The sequence below is a fragment of the Oncorhynchus keta genome, chromosome 26 (genome assembly GCF_023373465.1).
Source record: "Oncorhynchus keta strain PuntledgeMale-10-30-2019 chromosome 26, Oket_V2, whole genome shotgun sequence".
NCBI lineage: Eukaryota > Metazoa > Chordata > Actinopteri > Salmoniformes > Salmonidae > Oncorhynchus > Oncorhynchus keta.
The window spans coordinates 37,329,069-37,352,145 of NC_068446.1; the positions used below are offsets into that span (position 1 = coordinate 37,329,069).

At 41.2% G+C, this 23,077-nt stretch overlaps 1 protein-coding gene across 2 annotated transcripts in view; it reads right to left on the reverse strand.

Annotated features, from left to right (window-relative positions):
* LOC118358785 (ATP-binding cassette sub-family C member 8-like) overlaps positions 1–23,077 on the reverse strand; it is a 149,041-nt gene that overhangs the window by 104,481 nt on the left and 21,483 nt on the right. The window contains exons 4-8 of one of the 2 annotated variants that reach the window (XM_052480696.1): positions 18,591–18,757; positions 14,201–14,443; positions 10,037–10,225; positions 7,806–7,970; positions 7,238–7,393 (exon numbers count right to left, since the gene is read on the reverse strand). In XM_052480696.1, the coding sequence (XP_052336656.1) occupies positions 7,238–7,393; positions 7,806–7,970; positions 10,037–10,225; positions 14,201–14,443; positions 18,591–18,757 (920 nt within the window). Of the gene's footprint in view, positions 1–7,237; positions 7,394–7,805; positions 7,971–10,036; positions 10,226–14,194; positions 14,444–18,590; positions 18,758–23,077 lie in introns of both variants that reach the window. The other variant, XM_052480695.1, reaches the window with a different exon arrangement.

Genomic DNA, 23,077 nt, shown 5'->3' on the forward strand with positions numbered 1-23,077 from the left:
GGGGTATTATGTAAAGATTGATGAGGAAGAAAAATGATTTAATCCATTTTAGAATAAGGCTGTAATGTAACAAATTGTGGAAAAAGTCAAGGGGTCTGAATACTTTCAGAATGCACTGTAATCACAAGACAGACCCTGCACATCCACACACACACTGTGTCCCTGCACAAACATTCAGGAGAGAGTGTGAGGTTTTTTAAACCAATGCTTCGTCCTTCACAAAAACATGGTGAATCATGAGACCTTTCCAGCCTGTATGCCTGTATTAATTGCATTCTTCAACACAGAAACTGCATTGAACATGATGAATTAGTAATGTTGAGTTCATGCACCTGTCCTGTCTTGGCATCTGTATGATAATGCTAATAAATTATGATTTAATTGTGATATAAGGATATCTTGATGGATGATTAATGTGTTGTGTTCCTCCACCTGGCCTTGGCTCCTGTCCTGTATGTCCTGGCATCCTCATGGTGACAGCTTGATACACACATCCCCAGGATTCACAGTGAGGGGGAGGGGTACAGCACTAAGTGATGGAGATGGATGTGACATTTCATACTATGTTGTTGTCATGATGTTGGCCTGGGGGATAGGTTTATGACAGTCATAAATTCCTCTTCCCCCTTTTTTCCCTCTCTCTAACCTAATGAGGTTACGTTTAAAAAAAAATTGGTTAACATAGAGATTCTGGGAACATCAGTAGGTGGTGGGAAATGAACTATATTCTGGTAATCCGAACAATTTAACATATGCAGTGGTACTTAATGAATATGATGTCAGTTCGGTTGTCATCTGAGACATTCTCATCAATGATAAGATGACAAACTCTACAGTGGAAAGTCTACACATCAGAGTTATCGGATTCACATGGAATTGTTGTTCAATTTAAATGTTTGAAAATGAAATTATTTGTGATTGGATGAAATGTGATTTTAGCTTCTAAAATGTGAGATGTGGGTTTTCATAAGTAAAGGCTGCTCACTCAGTGGCCCACCTCTGTGAAGGGACATGGGCTATAAAACCTTTCAAACATGCCCTCTTCTCCCTTCCTATATAAAGCCTTGATGACAACAGAACTTCCTGTTCCGAAGATGTGGGGACGACGGTCCGATGTCAGAATAGTTCAGATAATAACTACAGAACGAAGCCAACATCAGCGTGAGCTTTGGTTGCGAATGGTATGAACTTTGAACTCTTATTCACTACAGAAGTGATACCTCCTAGCCGTTGAGTTAGCAACAGCAGATGCAACGAGGGTTAGGAAGGAACAGACAGAGTATCCCGTCTATCACCCAATGACGTTACTACAACTAATTTGTAATCAAGTTATGATTAATTGTGTGTATGTGAATTCTGTGTGATTAGTTAGGTATTTAGTAAATAAATAATTAAACCCAATGATGTATTGCTGATTCAACTTGTTAGCCAGGGTTCTTGCAGATAACCAAGAATTTACAACTTTCAGATTATGAGACTGAAGTAAGATGACGATTGATATTGACTGCTATTGATGTAAAATATTACTAGGTCTTTAAGAGTTTATTCGGAAGATAACAGCTCTATAAATATTATTTTGTGGTGCCCGACTCTCCAGTTAATTACATTTACATGATTAGCTCATTCAGGTGATATTAATTACGGAGAAATTATTTTATAGAATAACATGTCTTATCAATTAATCCGGCACAGCCAAAGACACGACACAAGCTACAAGCTTTCTCCTTCATACAGAGCAACATTCGCCTGGGCCACACTATAAAACATTTGCTGTAAAATGTACAGTAACTTACTGGCAGCAATTGTCCAGTAAGTTACTGTAATTTATTTTACAGTACAGCTACTATAATCAATTTTACACTAACCCATTTTTTCTTTACAGTATATTACCGGATTTACCCATGCAGCGACATATTACCCAGTGTTCTTTGCACATTTTCATTTTCACATTTACAAAAACATTTTGGTCATTTAGTGGGTGCTCTTGTCCCTAGCAATTTAGAGTTTCTGCATACAGTATTATTATCCATTAATGAAAATGTTGTAGTTAAGGATACATTGGTCTTCAAATGAATTTGAACTACAGTAAGATGGTTTAAGATATATCTCTGATTATGTCTGGATTGTGCCAATACAATACTGAGATGTTGACGGTAACTTGTTGCCAGAGCAATGAAACACAGTACAATACACACCATTAAACAGTAAGATAAGTATTTCTACAGTATTTTACGATAATTCCAAGATATTATAGCAAGCAGGTTGGCTGTATTAATTAGCATATTACAGAATATTAATGAATACTAGGTGTTTTATATCACTTGTATTTCTAGAGGCCTAAACAAAGGTTTCCAAACTAGCCATGATTGCAGGGAAGATCAGAGAGAATGGACATGAGCATGTTGGGAGATGAGTTCTGATTGGTCTGCCATGTAGCAGGCTTCTGTTTGTAATGTGAGCTGCTCAGAATGTGTTGACAGTCCTTTCTACCTCTATGTTTTTGAAAGATACAACGTTAACCATCGAGAACTACAAAAGTTTGGCACATTTCTCAACAACATCTGAATTTAGCAAGTGCTATCGACAGATAAATTGTGAAAAGTGATGGGCTACTTTCTGCACATGCCACGGTCAGTGTGAACCAGAGTGACTTGACACAACGCTGGTCAAACAAGATGCTACGAACAAAACAGAGTTAAATGGTTCCAGTCTGCCATGAAGCGTTTATCTATGTATATCTAGCTACATTTTCAGACATAAGTTTCTAATTTAGTCAGAAAGTAATTTTTATTGCAAGTTAACATAACATTTTCTAGCTCTGAGTCTCTACTTTTATCCAATTTAAAAAACACCACTTCAAATTGTACTACATAAGACCATGTGTGTGTGTGTCAAATTTTAGCTTTTTATTAGATTGTCCACATTAAGAGAACCAATCTTGAAAATGGTCTTGAACTCTTTGGAATAGGACTTGGGCACAAAAAAATATGCTGGTTTCTAGAACAAGTGAATCAAATGAAAAAGGGAAATTAAATTATAGAGGACCAAAAATATGTGTCACCAAGGCTGCCTGGAACATTATATTGGAAAATGGACGCTCTTGACATCTGTTGAACTCCATGGAATTGGCCTTATGCACAGAAAGAGAAGAGATTTATAGCGAAGGAGGATCAGAGGCGTAGTAAGGCTGCTGAATAATTGTAGTTGCAACTAACTACTCTATGCCTTTGAAACACGTGCCTGAGCTGAGAAAACCATTCATATAAAACACATCCAGTAGTAAATTGTTTTCTGACATGGATTCACCCGTTCATTCTCCCCTCGTTTGGACAGGAACAAATAGTTCAACTAAACTTCCTAAAGTATTCTTAGTGTTGCCCAACATATTTCATTTAGCTTTTATCGTTTTCAATTTCATGCATTATGAACCCCCCCCGCAGACAGTCTTCTTCACTCCTCTACTTAATCCCTAAAACTAATCCGTGTGCCTATAGTGTCAGTCAGAACCACTGTTACACTGTTACTCTAAGCTTGTTTTCTACAGTGGTTTGGGCCTAGGATTTTTACTCTTGTTAAATGCACACAATGTCACATTGTGAAGAACACAAATGAAAGGTAACAAAATGGAATCTTACTCTACCAGGGAAAAGAGAGAGCGTGTGAGAGAGAGAGAAAGAAAGAAAATGTGAGTCAGGAGACACAGCATTCTCCCTGGTAGAGAGAGATAAGGGACCTCTCAACTTGAACTAACAAAGAAACTTCTCTTACCAGACTGACTGACTGACTGACTGACTGACTGACTGACTGACTGACTGACTGACTGACTGACTGACTGACCGACAGACAGACGAGTATATTGGGCAAACAACAAGACGCCCACGACAAAAGCAGGACAAGAAGACAAACTAAGGAAAAGTAAAACCATTTTAAAGGCCCCTGGGTCCCCCTGATCCATCAGGTGTTCTTCATAAGGGTTGTGTATCTGCACCACTGATAGTAGTTCCAGGCTGGGAGATAGAACTATACCAAAGCTGCCTGGAACAAGCCTGGAACAATATATTGGAAGATTACATTTGTGAGAACTCCTGTTTTTATTTAATAGTCTGGGAACATCAAACCAGTAACTGATATACCTGTATTTCTAAATACGTTGTTGTTGTTGTTTTTACCCCCAACACCTTCCTTCCATTTCCATGTACGGATATAGAGATGGGATATTAGAGAGCATCACTGCTTAACATTAACTATACATGCTATGGGGCAGGGAGCATAAACTTATACATGCCATGGGGCAGGGAGCATAAACTTATACATGCCATGGGGCAGGGAGCATAAACTTATACATGTCATGGGGCAAGGAGCATAAACTTATACATGTCATGGGGCAGGGAGCATAAACTTATACATGTCATGGGGCAGGGAGCATAAACTTAGACATGTCATGGGGCAGGGAGCATAAACGTATACATGTCATGGGGCAGGGAGCATAAACGTATACATGCCATGGGGTAGGGAGCATAAACTTATACATGCCATGGGGCAGGGAGCATAAACTTATACATGCCATGGGGTAGGGAGCATAAACTTATACATGTCATGGGGAAGGGAGCATGAACTTATCCATGCCATGGGGCAGGGAGCATAAAGGTATCCATGTCATGGGGCAGGGAGCATAAACGTATACATGTCATGGGGCAGGGAGCATAAACTTATACATGCTATGGGGAAGGGAGCATAAACGTATACATGCCATGGGGCAGGGAGCATAAACGTATACATGCCATGGGGCAGGGAGCATAAACGTATACATGCCATGGGGCAGGGAGCATAAACGTATACATGCCATGGGGCAGGGAGCATAAACTTATACATGCCATGGGGCAGGGAGCATAAACTTATACATGCCATGGGGCAGGGAGCATAAACTTATACATGCCATGGGGCAGGGAGCATAAACTTATACATGTCATGGGGCAGGGAGCATAAACGTATACATGTCATGGGGCAGGGAGCATAAACTTATACATGCTATGGGGAAGGGAGCATAAACATGCCATGGGGCAGGGAGCATAAACTTATACATGCCATGGGGCAGGGAGCATAAACTTATACATGCCATGGGGTAGGGAGCATAAACTTATACATGCTATGGGGCAGGGAGCATAAACTTATACATGCCATGGGGCAGGGAGCATAAACTACATGCCATGGGGCAGGGAGCATAAACTTATACATGCCATGGGGTAGGGAGCATAAACGGCCATGGGGCAGGGAGCATAAACTTATACATGCCATGGGGCAGGGAGCATAAACGTATACATGCCATGGGGCAGGGAGCATAAACTTATACATGCCATGGGGCAGGGAGCATAAACTTATACATGCCATGGGGCAGGGAGCATAAACTTATACATGCCATGGGGCAGGGAGCATAAACTTATACATGCCATGGGGCAGGGAGCATAAACTTATACATGCCATGGGGCAGGGAGCATAAACGTATACATGCCATGGGGCAGGGAGCATAAACGTATACATGCCATGGGGCAGGGAGCATAAACTTATACATGCCATGGGGCAGGGAGCATAAACTTATACATGCCATGGGGCAGGGAGCATAAACGTATACATGCCATGGGGCAGGGAGCATAAACTTATACATGCTATGGGGCAGGGAGTATAAACATGCTATGGGGCAGGGAGCATAAACTTATACACGCTATGGGGCAGGGAGCAATAAACGTATACATGCCATGGGGCAGGGAGCATAAACTTATACATGCTATGGGGCACATGTATACATGGGGGCAGGGAGCATAAACGTGTACATGCCATGGGGTAGGGAGCATAAACGTATACATGCCATGGGGCAGGGAGCATAAACTTCTACATGTCATGGGGCAGGGAGCATAAACTTATACATGCCATGGGGCAGGGAGCATAAACATGTCATACATGTCATGCCATGGGAAGGGAGCATAAACTTATACATGCCATGGGGCAGGGAGCATAAACTTCTACATGTCATGGGGCAGGGAGCATAAACTTCTACATGTCATGGGGCAGGGAGCATAAACTTCTACATGTCATGGGGCAGGGAGCATAAACTTATACATGTCATGGGGCAGGGAGCATAAACTTATACATGCCATGGGGCAGGGAGCATAAACTTATACATGCCATGGGGCAGGGAGCATAAACTTATACATGCCATGGGGCAGGGAGCATAAACTTCTACATGTCATGGGGCAGGGAGCATAAACTTATACATGTCATGGGGCAGGGAGCATAAACTTATACATGCCATGGGGCAGGGAGCATAAACTTATACATGCCATGGGGCAGGGAGTATAAACTTATACATGCTATGGGGCAGGGAGCATAAACGGCTATGGGGCAGGGAGCATAAACTTATACACGCTATGGGGCCATGCCATGGGGCAGGGAGCATAAACTTATACATGCTATGGGGCAGGGAGCAATGTCATGCTATGGGGCAGGGAGCATAAACGTGTACATGCCATGGGGTAGGGAGCATGTCATGGGGGCAGGGAGCATAAACTTCTACATGTCATGGGGCAGGAGCATAAACTTCTACATGCCATGGGGCAGGGAGCATAAACTTCTACATGTCATGGGGCAGGGAGCATAAACTTATACATGCCATGGGGCAGGGAGCATAAACTTCCATGGGGCAGGGAGCATAAACATGTCATGGGGCAGGGAGCATAAACTTCCACATGTCATGGGGCAGGGAGCATAAACTTATACATGTCATGGGGCAGGGAGCATAAACTTATACATGCCATGGGGCAGGGAGCATAAACTTCTACATGTCATGGGGCAGGGAGCATAAACTTCTACATGTCATGGGGCAGGGAGCATAAACTTCTACATGTCATGGGGCAGGGAGCATAAACTTATACATGCCATGGTGCAGGGAGCATAAACTCGAAGGTCACAGTGTTCTGATGGAATATACAACATGCCATGAATCTACATCAACTCCATGGGGGGCTTCTTCTCTGCCTGACGGGCTTCTTTCCTTTTTCTACCCTGGGTAGAAACATCCTGGCTTTACCTTTAATACACTAGACTAGAACCAAACTGAATAGACCCGGATAGAATAGAATCAAATAAAACTGTACAGGACCTGCCCTAATCTAGTAGAGTAGTGTATTGTAGTGTTGAGTAAACTAGTGTAGAGTAAAGCAGGGTAGAAGAGAATAGTTCTCACCTGGACTGGCATGGCCCACAGGTTGGGACAGAGGAAGAAGAACCACATGAGCTGGTTGGTATCTATGGCCACCAGGTTACAAATCTGTCCTACGGTCAGTTCTCCCATGGACATGTTGGAGGTGCACAGCCGCATGATCTTATTGTAGATCTTAATCTGGAAGGAGAACACAGCCAGATGCATCATAAGGAAACCAATCAATTAACCTGTGTTTTTATGGTTACCAGAGGACATAGCCTTAACTATAACTCACCTAAAATATGATGTCGCTTGGCAACATTCATTCTTAGTTCCCTCTGCTACACGTGTATAATACCCCCAACATAGGAAACCATGTGTGACCCTACCCTTTATGAGTTACACTTAGCTGCAATAGACAGGTACACTGCACAATATAGAGGTATTGACACTGCAGATGCTTTTCTAGCGCTGTTGCTAAGTAATAGAGAATAAGAATAAACGTAAGGGATCAATGTGTGATGTATGTGAAAGTCTACAGAGATCACACTGTAGAGATCCACATTTTTGCTATGTGGTCCCTACTGTATATCAGCCTACAGTACAGTACCTGTATAGCCCCTCGTAAATTGATGCCGGTCTCAATAGCAACATAATACGAGGCCTGGAGGAAAGTTCTCTGCAGGATGAGGGCGAAGAACAGCAGCACGGCTAGCACGTAGGCATTCGCCAAGAACTCTTGAGAGGAGATAAAGTAGACCCCCAGCAGCTTTATCTGAAAGCACAGCGAGAGAAACCCAGTACGGCCAGTCAGTATCCTACTCACACAGACAGGGGGAAGATCTCAATGGCAGTGGTGGAAAGTACATGGTGGAAAGTAAAAAATATTTTAAAGTACTACTTAAGTAGTTTAAGGGGGTATCTGTACTTTACTATTTATCTTTTTGACTACTTTTACTTCACTATGTTCGTAATTAAAATAATGTACTTTTTACTCCATACATTTTCCCTGACACCCAAAAGTACTCTTACATTACATTTTGAATGCTTAGCAGGACAGGAAAATCTCTTGCGCTTTAGACAATGATTTCACATGAGGCCTTATTCACATGATATGCCTAAATACATCTAACCACTAGGCTAATAAATACATCTAACCACTAGGCTAATAAATAATCATGAGGCCTTATTCACATGATATGCCTAAATACATCTAACCACTAGGCTAATAAATACATCTAACCACTAGGCTAATAAATAATCATGAGGCCTTATTCACATGATATGCCTAAATACATCTAACCACTAGGCTAATAAATACATCTAACCACTAGGTTAATAAATAATCATGAGGCCTTATTCACATGATATGCCTAAATACATCTAACCACTAGGCTAATAAATACATCTAACCACTAGGTTAATAAATAATCATGAGGCCTTATTCACATGATATGCCTAAATACATCTAACCACTAGGCTAATAAATACATCTAACCACTAGGTTAATAAATAATAATGAGGCCTTATTCACATGATATGCCTAAATACATCTAACCACTAGGCTAATAAATACATCTAACCACTAGGTTAATAAATAATCATGAGGCCTTATTCACATGATATGCCTAAATACATCTAACCACTAGGCTAATAAATACATCTAACCACTAGGTTAATAAATAATCATGAGGCCTTATTCACATGATATGCCTAAATACATCTAACCACTAGGTTAATAAATACATCTAACCACTAGGCTAATAAATACATCTAACCACTAGGCTAATAAATAATCATGAGGCCTTATTCACATGATATGCCTAAATACATCTAACCACTAGGCTAATAAATACATCTAACCACTAGGCTAATAAATACATCTAACCACTAGGTTAATAAATAATCATGAGGCCTTATTCACATGATATGCCTAAATACATCTAACCACTAGGCTAATAAATACATCTAACCACTAGGTTAATAAATAATCATGAGGCCTTATTCACATGATATGCCTAAATACATCTAACCACTAGGCTAATAAATACATCTAACCACTAGGTTAATAAATAATCATGAGGCCTTATTCACATGATATGCCTAAATACATCTAACCACTAGGTTAATAAATACATCTAACCACTAGGCTAATAAATACATCTAACCACTAGGTTAATAAATAATCATGAGGCCTTCTTCACATGATATGCCTAAATACATCTAACCACTAGGTTAATAAATACATCTAACCACTAGGCTAATAAATACATCTAACCACTAGGCTAATAAATAATCATGAGGCCTTATTCACATGATATGCCTAAATACATCTAACCACTAGGCTAATAAATACATCTAACCACTAGGCTAATAAATACATCTAACCACTAGGCTAATAAATACATCTAACCACTAGGTTAATAAATACATCTAACCACTAGGCTAATAAATACATCTAACCACTAGGTTAATAAATACATCTAACCACTAGGTTAATAAATACATCTAACCACTAGGTTAATAAATAATCACATAAAAAAACAAGTTATGTTATTTCAAGGAGCAAAACATCATGTTGTTAAAAAATGTCTAAATTATGCATGCCTATAAGTGGAAGGCATCTAGGGTAAAAATTGTGTAAAAATTATAGACCTTTCAAACGTTTGCAAGGTTGTATTCAACCTTGCATACATACGAGGACCGCTCATAATAATGCCTGGAATGGAGTCAACGGAATGGTATCAAACATGTGGTTGATACCAATCTATTGACTCCATTCCAGGCATTACTACGAGCCATCCTCCCCTCAGCAGCCGTCTACGTATAATGTCTTCTCACCGGGGGCTGTATGGTGCGGTTGTCCTTGCTGATGTGATGGACGATGCCAGAGATACAGAGGGGCCCAGCGAAGCCCAGCAGGTCAGCCAGGAAGCGGAAGGTGATGCTGATGATGAGGGGCCATCCAAACGCCTGGCGTAGGGCCCTCCAAATCCACTTAGGGCCCTGCGGCATAGAGCCCAGAGGCCTCTGCAAGAGGAAGGACATCATCGTTGTATCAGGAAAAACAGTGAAAAGTCAAATGTCCATGTACAGTCCTACCCAAGTTCCAATTATTCCCTGTGTTTTTTTTACACAAGCAAAACAAGGCCATTCATCATTCATTCAGGAACATGAAAAGATAATTAGCTGGAACAAAAACCTGCATACCCAATGTGATCAGGAGCCAGTGAGAATCACACCTACAGAAAAGGAACCTCTGTGGAACCTGGAATTCAGTGTTGAATGGAATTTACTGTTGAATGGAATTCAGTGTTTAATAGGATTAAGTGTTTAATGGTATTCGGTGTTGAATGGAATTCAGTGATGAATGGAATTCAGTGTTGAATGGAATTCAGTGTTGAATGGAATTCAGTGTTTAATAGGATTAAGTGTTTAATGGTATTCAGTGTTTAAATGAGGGGAGAAAGAGAAGTGCGTAGTTCTCATGCTTTTTCAATCAGTGGTTCCTTAGTAATGATTTACCATCTCCTGACTTCAGTCTTAATGACTCAGGCTACTGTGACATCGGCATATCACACAATGGGACTTCACAGAAGAAGTTCGCTCAGATCTGACAATACACCAGCATTCAGGCATTCAGGTGTTTGTGTGCAGTCAAATAGTTGGTAGAGCATGGCGCTTGTAACGCCAGGGTAGTGGGTTCGATTCCCGGGACCACCCATACGTAGAATGTATGCACACATGACTGTAAGTCGCTTTGGATAAAAGCGTCTGCTAAATGGCATATATTATTATTATTATTATTGATCTGAAAAGGTTGAAACCCTCCATGTACGCTGCATGAAGACCAAACATTTTGAATGTTGAAATATTGATTGTAGTCAACCCCTCTGACAATGCGTTGTGTGATGTTTACACACTTAGAGTTAGTTAGTAAGCCATCTTAAAGAAGCCTCTGTGTCTGTGTGTGTGTGATGTGTGTGTCCTCCTAGTTTTTCCACTCCTCTCTAGGGGGTGATTGGCCTGGCTTGGAGCCACTCTCTGGTCAGGCTCTTTGATATAGAGGAGCACAGGTGCAGACACATAAATACACCAAATTTTGTTCTTCTGCTTCTGTTAATTCACATTCACTTTCGGAACCTTCCAGTTTCATGGATACATACACATGTACATGTAGCCCATGGGGATGAGTGAAACTCACTCCTCAGCCTGAAGTGTCCCTACTTGCTCCAGCGCATAGCTAGCTTTTCTCTTGGCGCCGAAGTCTTGGGTTCGAGCTTCATGAATTATTTGCTAAGCTAAGCATACACATCACGTACCAAGCCGTTACCAACACCTTGCGTTCAGGCTCTCTTTTTTTTCTACTGTGTTATTGACTTGTTAATTGTTTACTCTATGTGTAACTCTGTGTTGTCTGTTCACACTGCTATGCTTTATCTTGGCCAGGTCGCAGTTGCAAATGAGAACTTGTTCTCAACTAGCCTACCTGGTTAAATAAAGGTGAAATAAATATAGGATGTCACTCTACACACTGGACCTCACCCAAATCCAAACATGGATTTAATATGTATCCATTTATATGGCTTTCTAGTTCCACAGTAATGACAAAATACTCCACTGAAAATCATTCCGACTGCATAATGCTAGTGCTGCGGTGTAAAGACCCATGTGCTTGTTTTAACCCTGCACCTGTTTCAACCCACCCCATGCTCGCGTCACTACCCTAGGCCCAAGCCCGTCTCTGTGAATAGCCTGATAGATGCAGACAATGAGACGGTCAGAAGCTGCGAGACACAGTAGCACACAGCAGGGCACAAAGGTTAAGGGTTTTTCTTCTGGCAGGAGAGAAGGACAAGAGCGATGGAAGGATGAAGCAGAGGGATGAAGGAGAGGAGAACAGGAATACTACATTAAAAGGGGCAAAGGTCATTCTCATTCTACTGTGAACGATGGGACTCTCTGAACCCACGCAGGGTGGGGATATGACAGTTCAGCTTTATAACAATAGAGAACAATGATTACCAGGAAGATCCATCTCAGTTTAATTGCAATTAAACTGAGATGTCAAACCAGGACAGGCCATTGGAGAACAACTCAAATGGATGCTTTTTAATGAATTATTCCTATTCCCATTTTCACACAATCCAACTTGACAAGCTACAATGACGCAAAGCAATGGAAATAAGGATGTCATGCTTCAAGAGGAACATCCAAATCAACCCAAACATATTGTGCAATCTGCTCTTATATAGAGGCTTGATAGTGTATGTATTTGTCGCTGTGTGGAACATTCAAGCTGATCGTTATAAAGCTTCTCTCCCAAACAGCAAAACTCTGCAGATTAATGTCCTCTTATGTCATATTTATATTTTTAGAGACCTTATTCATCCTGGACATTTGCATGATGTTATAAATCAACATTTACAATAATTGATGTGGGTTCTCTCTCTCTCTCTCTCTCTCTCTCTCTCTCTCTCTCTCTCTCTCTCTCTCTCCCTCTCCCTCTCCCTCTCCCTCTCCCTCTCCCTCTCCCTCTCTCAGCAGATTCATTTCCTCACAGCAAATTGGCCAGTGTCACCTCGTGTTGATTTATCAGTGTTATATTTCTAGTGTTGATTCAGGAGAAAAATGAACTCTGTAAGAGTGAAATGAACACTCACTGGTGTAAAATAAGCCCAGTGTTGGTGTTAATAACCAGTGCTGAGTGTGAGAGTGATTGTGTCAGTTTTACTCTCTGGAGCGTTAAACGTTCCCATCAAAACCACGCCCATCATTATCAGATTTCCCAGCATGCTCTACTGCAGGTAGACATTTTAGGATTGCTTTTAATATCTGTGCATGTACATTGATTGATTGATTGATTAATCTTATGCAACACACAACATATATAACATACATTTCACTAAACTAATTAAATCAGTTAGTTTGATTTATTGTATCTGTTAGTTTAAATGGTTTAGGTCTCCTCGCTATGTTCCTAACCCAGGCAGTCATTTTGAATGCAGGTTGCGGATGAATAAAATTCCAACTCTTGGATGTACTAACTCTGGATTGTGATAGGAATTACACATCACTAGTATAATATACCTTGCAGGCATGATGTGGCCTGAAAATCAAGAGATGTATAACACCACTGTGTTAGGGTAAAACTTTGCCATCAAATTAAGGCCGCCTGATATATTTGAAGAATTGTCCAAGAGTTCAATTGTAACGATAAGATTCACCTCCAATAGGAACTAGCTGAAGACCACAGGACAGAACATGAATGAATTCGACAACGAGCTCTCTATCACTACCAAATACACTCATGGCTGGTAATGCTACAATTCACTGGACAATGCAATGCACTGGAAAACTATATTAGAGGTGTGGCTTTTTGGGGGCATGGCTTTCAATTTGTTGTTTTTGGCCAGTTGTGAGTTGAAGGGTTGAACATGTGGTCTATGATTATGTTAGTCTCGCTCTCTTTCTTTCTCTCTCCATGTTTCTCTAGCTTTCTCTCAATCTCTTACCCTACCATCTCTCGCTCTATCTCTTACCCTACCTTCTCTCTCTATCTCTTACCCTACTATCTCTCTATCTCTTACCATACCCTCTTCTCCGTCTCTCTCTCTCTATCTATCTCTTACCCTACCCTCTCACTATCTCTCTCTCTATCTCTTACCCTCTCTCTATCTCTAACCCTGCCCTCTCACTATCTCACTCTCTCACTCTATCTCTTACCCTCTCTGTATCTCTATCTCTAACCCTACCCTCTCTCTCTATCTCTGTGTCTTACCCTACCCTCTCTCTATCTCTGTGTCTTACCCTACCCTCTCCCTATCTCTGTGTCTTACCCTACCCTCTCTCTCTCTCTCTATCTCTGTGTCTTACCTCTCTCTCTCTCTCTCTCTCTCTCTCTCTCTCTCTCTCTCTCTCTCTCTCTCTCTCTCTCTCTCTCTCTCTCTCTCTCTCTCTCTCACGCTCAGTGTGAGAGAAGTAAAGTAGTATTACTACCTTTACCCTCTGGCTCTCGAAAGCCTTGCGGAGCTTCAGGTAGTTGGTGAGGGCTCGCATAGCGATAGGCAGCTTGCCGATGACCTTGAGGTCAATGGGGCGGCGGTGGGCTGCCGTGATGAATGTGTTCATCCACCAATAGGTGGCCTTGGACAGAAGGTTGACGAAGGGCTGCAGGAACCTCACCCCCAGGTCCTGCAGGTCCGCTGGAGGCTTCACCTCTGTAGCCTCAGTGAAACACAGGTAGCGCTATGTGAAGGGACATAGGGAGAGAAACAGAGGGAGAAAAATATTTTGCTCATACAAACGTGAACAATGCAATGAAGTACGCAACTATTCGCTAACATACATCCAGTTTCAGAAACACTTACTTAATCCAAGTTTTGTTAATTATATTGTTGGCCTGTTCTCCACTGGATATCACAGATAGTTTCTGATCATTATGGGTGATGAAGAGTATTTGATCGTGAAGTTGGCTCTGTTGTGTAATAAATTATGGGTTTCCTGATAACGGGTTGGCAAAAGTATCAACACCTTGGCAAATCCTCCCTGTATTAGACACTGAAATAATACCCCTGAATTGTGTTTACTTGAGCATTTCAATTTTAGAGCTACAGTACCAGTCAAAAGTTTGGACACACCTAATCATTCAAGGGTTTTAATTTAGTATTACTATTTTCTACATTGTAAAGAGAAACGACAGTCCATCATTACTTTAAAACATGAATGTCAGTCAATCCGGAAAGTTTCTTCAAGTGCAGTCACAAAAACCATCAAGCGCTATGATGAAACTGGCTCTCATGAGGACCGCCACAGGAAAGGAAGACAGAGTTACCTCTGCTGCAGAGGATAAATTAATTAGAGTTAACTGCACCTCAGATTGCAGCCCAAAGAAATGCTTCAAAGAGTTCAAGTAACAGACAAATCTCAAAATCAACTCTTCAGAGGAGACTGCGTGAATCAGGCCTTCATGGTTGAAAAGCAGGGATCAGGCTATGTTTCCTTCTGTAGCTCAGTTGGTAGAGCATGGCGCTTGTAACGCCAGGGTAGTGGGTTCGATCCCCGGGACCACCCATACATAGAATGTATGCACACATGACTGTAAGTCGCTTTGGATAAAAGCGTCTGCTAAATGGCATATATTATTATTATTATTATTATTAAAGGACACCAATAAGAAGAAGAGTCTTGCTTGGGCAAAGAAACACACACAATGGACATTAGACCGGTGGAAATCTGTCTTTTGGTCTGAAGAGTCCAAATTTGATTCCAACTGAGACGCAGAGTAGGTGAACGGATGGTCTTCTCATGTGTGGCTCCCACTGCGAAGCATGGAAGAGGAGGTGTGATGGTGTGGGGGTGCTTTGCTGGTGACACTGTCTGTGATTTTAGAATACCAAGGCGCACTTAACCAGCATGGCTACCACAGTTTTCTGCAGTGATACGGCATCCCATCTGGTTTGCACTTCGTGGGATTATCACTGGCCTTGACAATCACCCGACCTTAACCCAATTGAGATGGTTTGGGATGAGTTGGACCGCAGAGTGAAGGAAAATCAGCCAACAACTGCTCAGCATATGTGTACATTCCTTCAAGACTGTTGGAAAAGCATTCCAGGTGAAGCTGGTTGAGAGAATGCCAATTGTGTGCAAAGCTGCCATCAAGGCAAAGGGTGGCTACTTTGAAGATTTTCAAATATAAAATATATTTTGATTTGTTTCACACTTTTTTGGGCTACTAATTTACATGATTCCATGTGTGTTATTTCATAGTTTTGATGTGTTCACTATTATTCCGCAATGTAGAAAATAGTAAAAATAAAGAAAAACCCTTGAATGAGTAGGTGTGTCCAAACTTTTGACTGGTACTGTATGTTGAAGAGAAGAGAAAATAAGACAAGCGAGGAAACGAGAAGAGAAAAGGACGAGAATAGATGAAAGGAGAGAGAAAGAAGTAAGGCCTGCATCAGGCCTAACAGTGAGATACACCTCTGGTACCCTGAGTGCTGAAACGGGAGCATTGCCTAGTTTCTCATGCAGTGAATATTGCATTAGTGTTTTACTCTATGCAACACTTTTGTTCCTAAGTAACACAGTCAGTTCAGCTCAGTTCAGCAGTGAGAGTCTCAGCTTGGGGGAAACTAGGTTACTGAAGAATTATGGCATAGACACATGACTTCCACACACACTGCTATTTAGAAACACAAACCGAGAATTGACCCAGCAGGTAAAACCAAAAACGTACGATTTATTTTTAATTCATTGCTAGCCTGCAACTATTTTTGTACTCATTCGGTTGAAAAACTATAGATATATTTATATGCTATATGTATTTGAAATAAACTCAGCAAATTAAGAAACGTCCTCTCACTGTCAACAGCATTTATCTTCAGCAAACTTAACATGTGTAAATATTTGTATGAACATAAAAAGATTCAACAACTGAGACAAACTGAACAAGTTCCACAGACATGTGACTAATAGAAATGGAAAAATGTGTCCCTGAACAAAGGGGGGGTTAATTCAAAAGTAACTGTCAGTATCTGGTGTGGCCACCAGCTGCATTAAGTACTGCAGTGCATCTCCTCCTCATGGACTGCACCAAATTTGCCAGTTCTTGCTGTGAGATGTTACCCACTCTTCCACCAAGGCACCTGCAAGTTCCCGGACATTTCTGGGGGGAATGGACCGAGCCCTCACCCTCCGATCCAACAGGTTCCAGACATGCTCAATGGGATTGAGATCCGGGCTCTTCGCTGGCCATGGCAGAACACTGACATTCCTGTCTTGCAGGCAATCATGCACAGAACAAGCAGTATGGCTGGAGGTATTGTCATGCTGGAGGGTCATGTCAGGATGAGCCTGCAAGAAGGGTACCACATGATGGAGGAGAATGTCTTCCCTGTAACACCTGCAATGACAACAAGCTCAGTCCGATGATGCTGTGACACACCGCCACAGACCATGACGGACCCTCCACAAATCGATCCCGCTCCAGAGTACAGGCCTCTGTGTAATGCTCATTCTTCGATGAAAAAACGCGAATCCGGTGACACAAATCCGCGAGTCCTGTCTGGTCCAGCGACAGTATTTTTGTGCCCATAGGCGACATTGTTGCCAGTGATGTCTGGTGAGGACCTGCCTTCCAACAGGGCTGCAAGCCCTCAGTCCAGCCTCTCTCAGCCTATTGCGGCAGGTGTGATGTTCGGATGAACCGATCCTGTAGAGGTGTTGTTACAAGTGGTTTGCTGCTGTGAGGACAACCAGCCGTCTGTCCTGTCTCCCTGTAGCGCTGTCTTCGTCGTCTCACAGTACAGACATTGCAATTTATTGCCCTGGCCACATCTGCAGTCCTCATGCCTCCTTGCAGCATGCCTAAGCCATGTTCACGGAGGTGAGCAGGGACCCGTGGCATCTTTCTTTTGGTGTTTTTCAGAGTCAGTAGAAAGGCCTCTTTAGTGTCTTAAGTTTTCATAACTGTGACCTTAATTGCCTACTGTCTGTAAGGTGTTGCATGTTCATATGTTGTTCAGATGCATGTTCATTAATTGTTTATGGTTCATTGAACAAGCATGGTAAACAGTGTTTAAATCCTTTACAATGAAGATCTGTAAAGTTATTTGGATTTTAACGAATTATCTTTGAAACAGGGTCCTGAAAAAGGTATGTTTCTTTTTTTGCTGAGTTTATATACTGTATATATTAATTACTGCTGAGTATTTTCTCATTGTTGTTACTCTGGGTTGAAGTACTGTACACTCCAATGTATTTTGTAGAAAGATACTTTCGATAGCTGTTATACAAAACACTTTTTAAAGTAAAAAATGTATAGCAGTTCAATGTTCTGGCCACTTTTCACCCTGCATTGGTATCAGAAGTTAGATACACTATGGTTTGAGCCTCTGATAAAATAACTAAATATAAATGTAATGTAAAAATTTACAATTTGAAAAGCATGCTGAGTATTATTGTAATGAGCTCCTCCCCAAAACAAGTATTTTTTTTCCGAGAAGGGGATACATCTCTTCCAGACAGAACTACCATGGATTAAAATGATGCCTCATCCAGACATCCAGGCAAAAAAAGCTCATCAAGAACCTCTAGTAGAGGTAAGTGTTTGTCACAACAACCCAGCATATTATGCCTGATCTATTAGCCTAATGAGGAGACCTGTAGGCAGCAATGCTGATCATCCAATGTGCAGGTTCATCCAAAATTCAACAGTAGATTGAAAGAAGGGAGAGCTAATTAAAGCACAGGAAAGAGATGGCCGCTAGTCACACTGAGTAAAATCAAAACACGCACTCACGCACTCTAGGGTGACACACAAAAAGGCACACACAAATGCATGGGCACACACACACATACCATCCCCCTCCCACACACTGATGCTCACCCTGCCCAGTATGACATTGATCTCCACAGCCAGTAGTAGTCCGTAGAGCAGGGCCAGGAGTCCTGTGATGCAGTAGCGGAGTTGTCTCAGGCCAACGCTGTGCTCCGTGTACTTGGCGAACTTGATGGTTTTCATCAGAAAGGCCAAGACCCAGTAGAACAGTAGGGCTTTAGAGAAGATCAGAGAGGAACATTAGAACATGTCTGGAATCCAAAGGAAATCCCCACTCAGTCTGACCACGGCAGTAATTTCAAGTCAACTCCTGATAAATGTAAAGGGTTAGGAATGTCCTATTCATTCCTAACAGATGATGCAGATATCCAGGGTAAGTCAAAGGAAATGTGTTTCTGGTGAACTGCACACTGGATCGGGAGTGGACTATCTTCTGTTGAGGCACAGTGAGTGTGAAATGAATATCATGCATACATTTTATAATCCATGTTCCCTTTCTTTCCTCTGCTTTTGTAAGTTTAGTTCACATTTTGTGTCATAGCATTTCTGATGTTACAACTCAGTGCCAATAGGGAATATACTGCTGTTATAAACGGTCAGAATTACCGTGCCTACCTGTCGAAAGACAAATCACTGACATATGCTATCCATTTTAAATCCCCATGACACATCCTAGATTACCTGACAGATGTCATTTGTATATCTACATACATTTTTGATGGGAGAGTAACCATGGTAACTGAGTCTCGTAGGAGAGTGTGCTGAGCATTCTGGTATTTGGTGTATTTGTCCCCCATGAATTCTACAGATGTTCATAACAGAAATATGGCCTGCATTTTAAACACCAACCCATTTTCTCTCCCCCTGTGTCAAGCAACATGGAAGCAGCGTTGTAGTAAGATCATCTCAAGCAAATTTGTTGAAACACAAAGCACCTCAAACAACATCCAATCCAAAGACAGAGCCAGACTGCCAGAAATGATTCATAAACCAAGACTATCAACAATATCAAGAATTTGAATACATTTTCCATTTGGCATATCTCTTCATGACAACTGCGTCAGAGTTTTAAACAACCCTCCCCCCTTTCGTTCCATGCTGGCTGAAGACCAACTAGCCAGTAACTAGCTAATACCAGTCACAGATGAAAGGGGAAGCCTATAAATATATTTGCCTTTAGATCAGGGGTCTCCAACTTCTTCTAGCATGAGAGCTACTTAAAGAAAATGAAACATGTCGTGAGCTACTCATTTTTTTCTAGTTTTCAAATTGGCACATTCTTCTCTTCTCCCCTCCCCTGCAACTCTTCCCCAGGTCCTTGGTGAACAAGAGAAAGTAGTGCACTCTGTTTTCTGTCAATATGCCTGGTAAAATAATGGTTAATTAACAACTCTAAGGGGGCTCTATAAAATCTGTGATTCTCCCCCCACATGTTCTGTTTAATATTTTCCAAATTTATGGCTCTCTGTTCTATTTTTCCTGGTTTTAGATTTTTGTTTCGTTTTTCACTCTCAAAATTACAATTGTTCATAGCAAAACAACAATGTTCTGAGTCCATGTCAATGCTTAAATCACATTTGAATTTATTTAGGTCTGGAAGAAAATGAACACGTTTTATATTTTTTTGTATAATTCCCCTTAAATTGCGCATCTGGCCCTTTAATTGCGAATCAACCGAGTGAGGAATGTGCCATCTAATGTACTGGTCTAGGGACAGTTCTGTACTGCTGCTGCTCATTTCATGAAATGTTTTGGTAAAAGTATTTCTGTTCAACCCATAAGAGGGTTATCACATCAACTGGCTACACACTGAGTGATGGACAAATACACGCACCACACACAGACAGAGGCAATATAGCTAGAAATGAATTTGCAGTTCGTTTTGGCTTTTTAAGCCAATAGTGGCCAGGGGTGGGATAATGTCAAAATTGCATTTATTAGATTTGAGATTTTATTATGACAGTTTTTCGGAAAATTGCACGTACTTTCAGAATTGTCTCACGAGCTACTCATAGGTGCGCTGCAAGCTACTGCTAGTTTACAATAGACCTGTTGGAGACCCCTGCCTTAGATGAATAGGCAAAACATATAATTATTACATTTGTTGATACGCTGCAGTAAATTTTGGCACCAGTAGACTAGCTACCTAGCTAGCAATGTTACCCGCGCCCTTCTGCGAACACGCCTTTTGTGACGTTGCTTACAAGACGGTACTAAATTTGGTAAGAGAATAAGACGTTACCGTTGGTGTATTATAAGAATTAGAGGGGTTTGGTAATGTCACAAAACCCCTTATAATCCCGCCGTTTGAATCCAAGTTTTTGACACAGGGGAGGGGACCAGTACTTTTATGAGGTATTTTTCATACTTTGGCCATCCTACTTTGATCTGGTTTCATTGAATATCATCAAATTTCATAAAAACATGATCTTGACTGTGCAGGACCTTTAATATTCTCAGCTGTTATTTGAATCACTACTTATTCAATACAAATGATTTACGAGAATAACTACAGTACACATTATTGGGGGAAAAAACGATCCCATTTCAACCTAATATCGGTTCGGAATATATACAAGTATACAGTCTTTACACAAATCATATCTCTGACTCCTGCTCAGCGGACACACATATAATATTCTACTACATTATTTGTCTACTTCGAACTGCAGTATAATTAATAGCCATGTCCTGCTACCCAGCCGATAGAGATTAGGAAGACCTTGAGCCGTACTCCCCGTTCTCTCCCAAATCTCTAGTTAGGTCGGCGCCGAATTGCGCTCAGACAGTCTGTCTTTAAAATACCATGAAGACATAAACATTAGCTATATTGTTTAACCATAATTCTGACTATAATTGTATGCATTCTAATCAATTCCATACAATTATATGGATTGAGGGTGGAATATTCCAATCGTTCAATCAACAGATAAATCCCATTAACACAATCTGACCTATAGATCCAAAGCCATCTCTACATAATGAACCGTACATCTTGATTAACAGTTCATTTGTAATGCCTATGGTTTAGACCAAGGCTAAACAACTTTGATGGGAGGGGCACAAAAAAAATCTGAAAATCATGAGTGGTTTGGAGGTCTGCTTATCCATACCGACACATCAGGGGGCCCTAAGTGAAATTTTGTTGTGGGGAACTCCCCACATTGCGAGCAAAATATTTTTGCGTCTCCATCTTGACAGCGGAGAGAACAATAAGAAGTTTTAAAGCATGTTCGCTGCAAGTCTACTCATTTTGCCAATGTTTGCAGTTTTGAATATGATATGACAGTGAGTAACAAAATCAATGGAGGTCCCGGTTGGTAATTTTACCATCATTACTACAAATTTAGGTAGCTGGCTAGACTAATTTACCAATTTATGTTTTTTTACTGACATGGGCTAACTGAGTGACTGTCATTGACAGACATAACAAGAAAAAAAACTGCTGATGCACAATCACATTTCAAAATTGCACCTGGTGTATTCTATGATTCTATTTCTCAACATTAAGATGAGACCCCCACTGAGTTCCCCCGCCAGATGCCCATCCCTGGTTTAGACCAAACCACTTATAGTAAGTACATCATTGAATTGCTCATTGATTGTGCTTAGAAGGCCTTCGGGGCCAGCAAGGCTACAGTGAGTCATACAAGGTTTATCCACCATTCAGTTGCTCTCGACCACACAGTAATTGGGCATCTCTTCTACAACCTGTGGCTTCTTTGCACTGCAGAGAGGCAGACCTCAGCAGTTGAAGATGGACGTTTTCATGTTAAGTCCTAAAGTGAGGTGAACTGTGCATTAAAGTGTGGTGACCATTCTGCCATAGTTTGCATGCACACATACTTTATGCACACACGCACACATACTTTATGCACACACGCACACACTTTATGCATAAACGCACCTACACACGCACACTTTTTGCATACATGCACACACACGCTTTATGCACACACCCACACTGTATGCATACACAAACACTATCAAACATGTAATTTTTACAGTAAATTACAGGCAATGTTTACAGTTTTTTTTATACATACTTGCAAGAAGCTTGCTTAACTACAACATTTTCGTTAACGGTAAACAGAATCATTTTATTTGCTATGACTGTGGCATATTCTTGTTTACCTTTAGGTTAATACACTGTCTGTAAGTTGTTCTAGATAAGAGCGTGAGCTTTAAATGACCAAAATGTAAATGTAAAACTGAACACTTGCAAAGCAGTCTGCTGGGTATTATGCTAATGACCTCTGCCCCAGTGGTGCGTATTCATGGCTGCCAAGGAAGCCAGGCTTCCACAAAATTGTGCACAAAATAAAAAATAAAACAAAATACAAAATAATGTATCTTTCGTTGCTCTGTGTTTCAGAAATGTCCTTCAATTTGTAAGAGGCTGAATGTATCTCACCGGAGAAAGCATCCTGAGCGAGAGCGAAAGAAAAAGCACCCCTCTGTCTGTGTAGTCCAACTATTTGATGCTGTCTGGTCAAAAAGAGTATGACATTGTTGCTGCTCATAGTATTGAATGC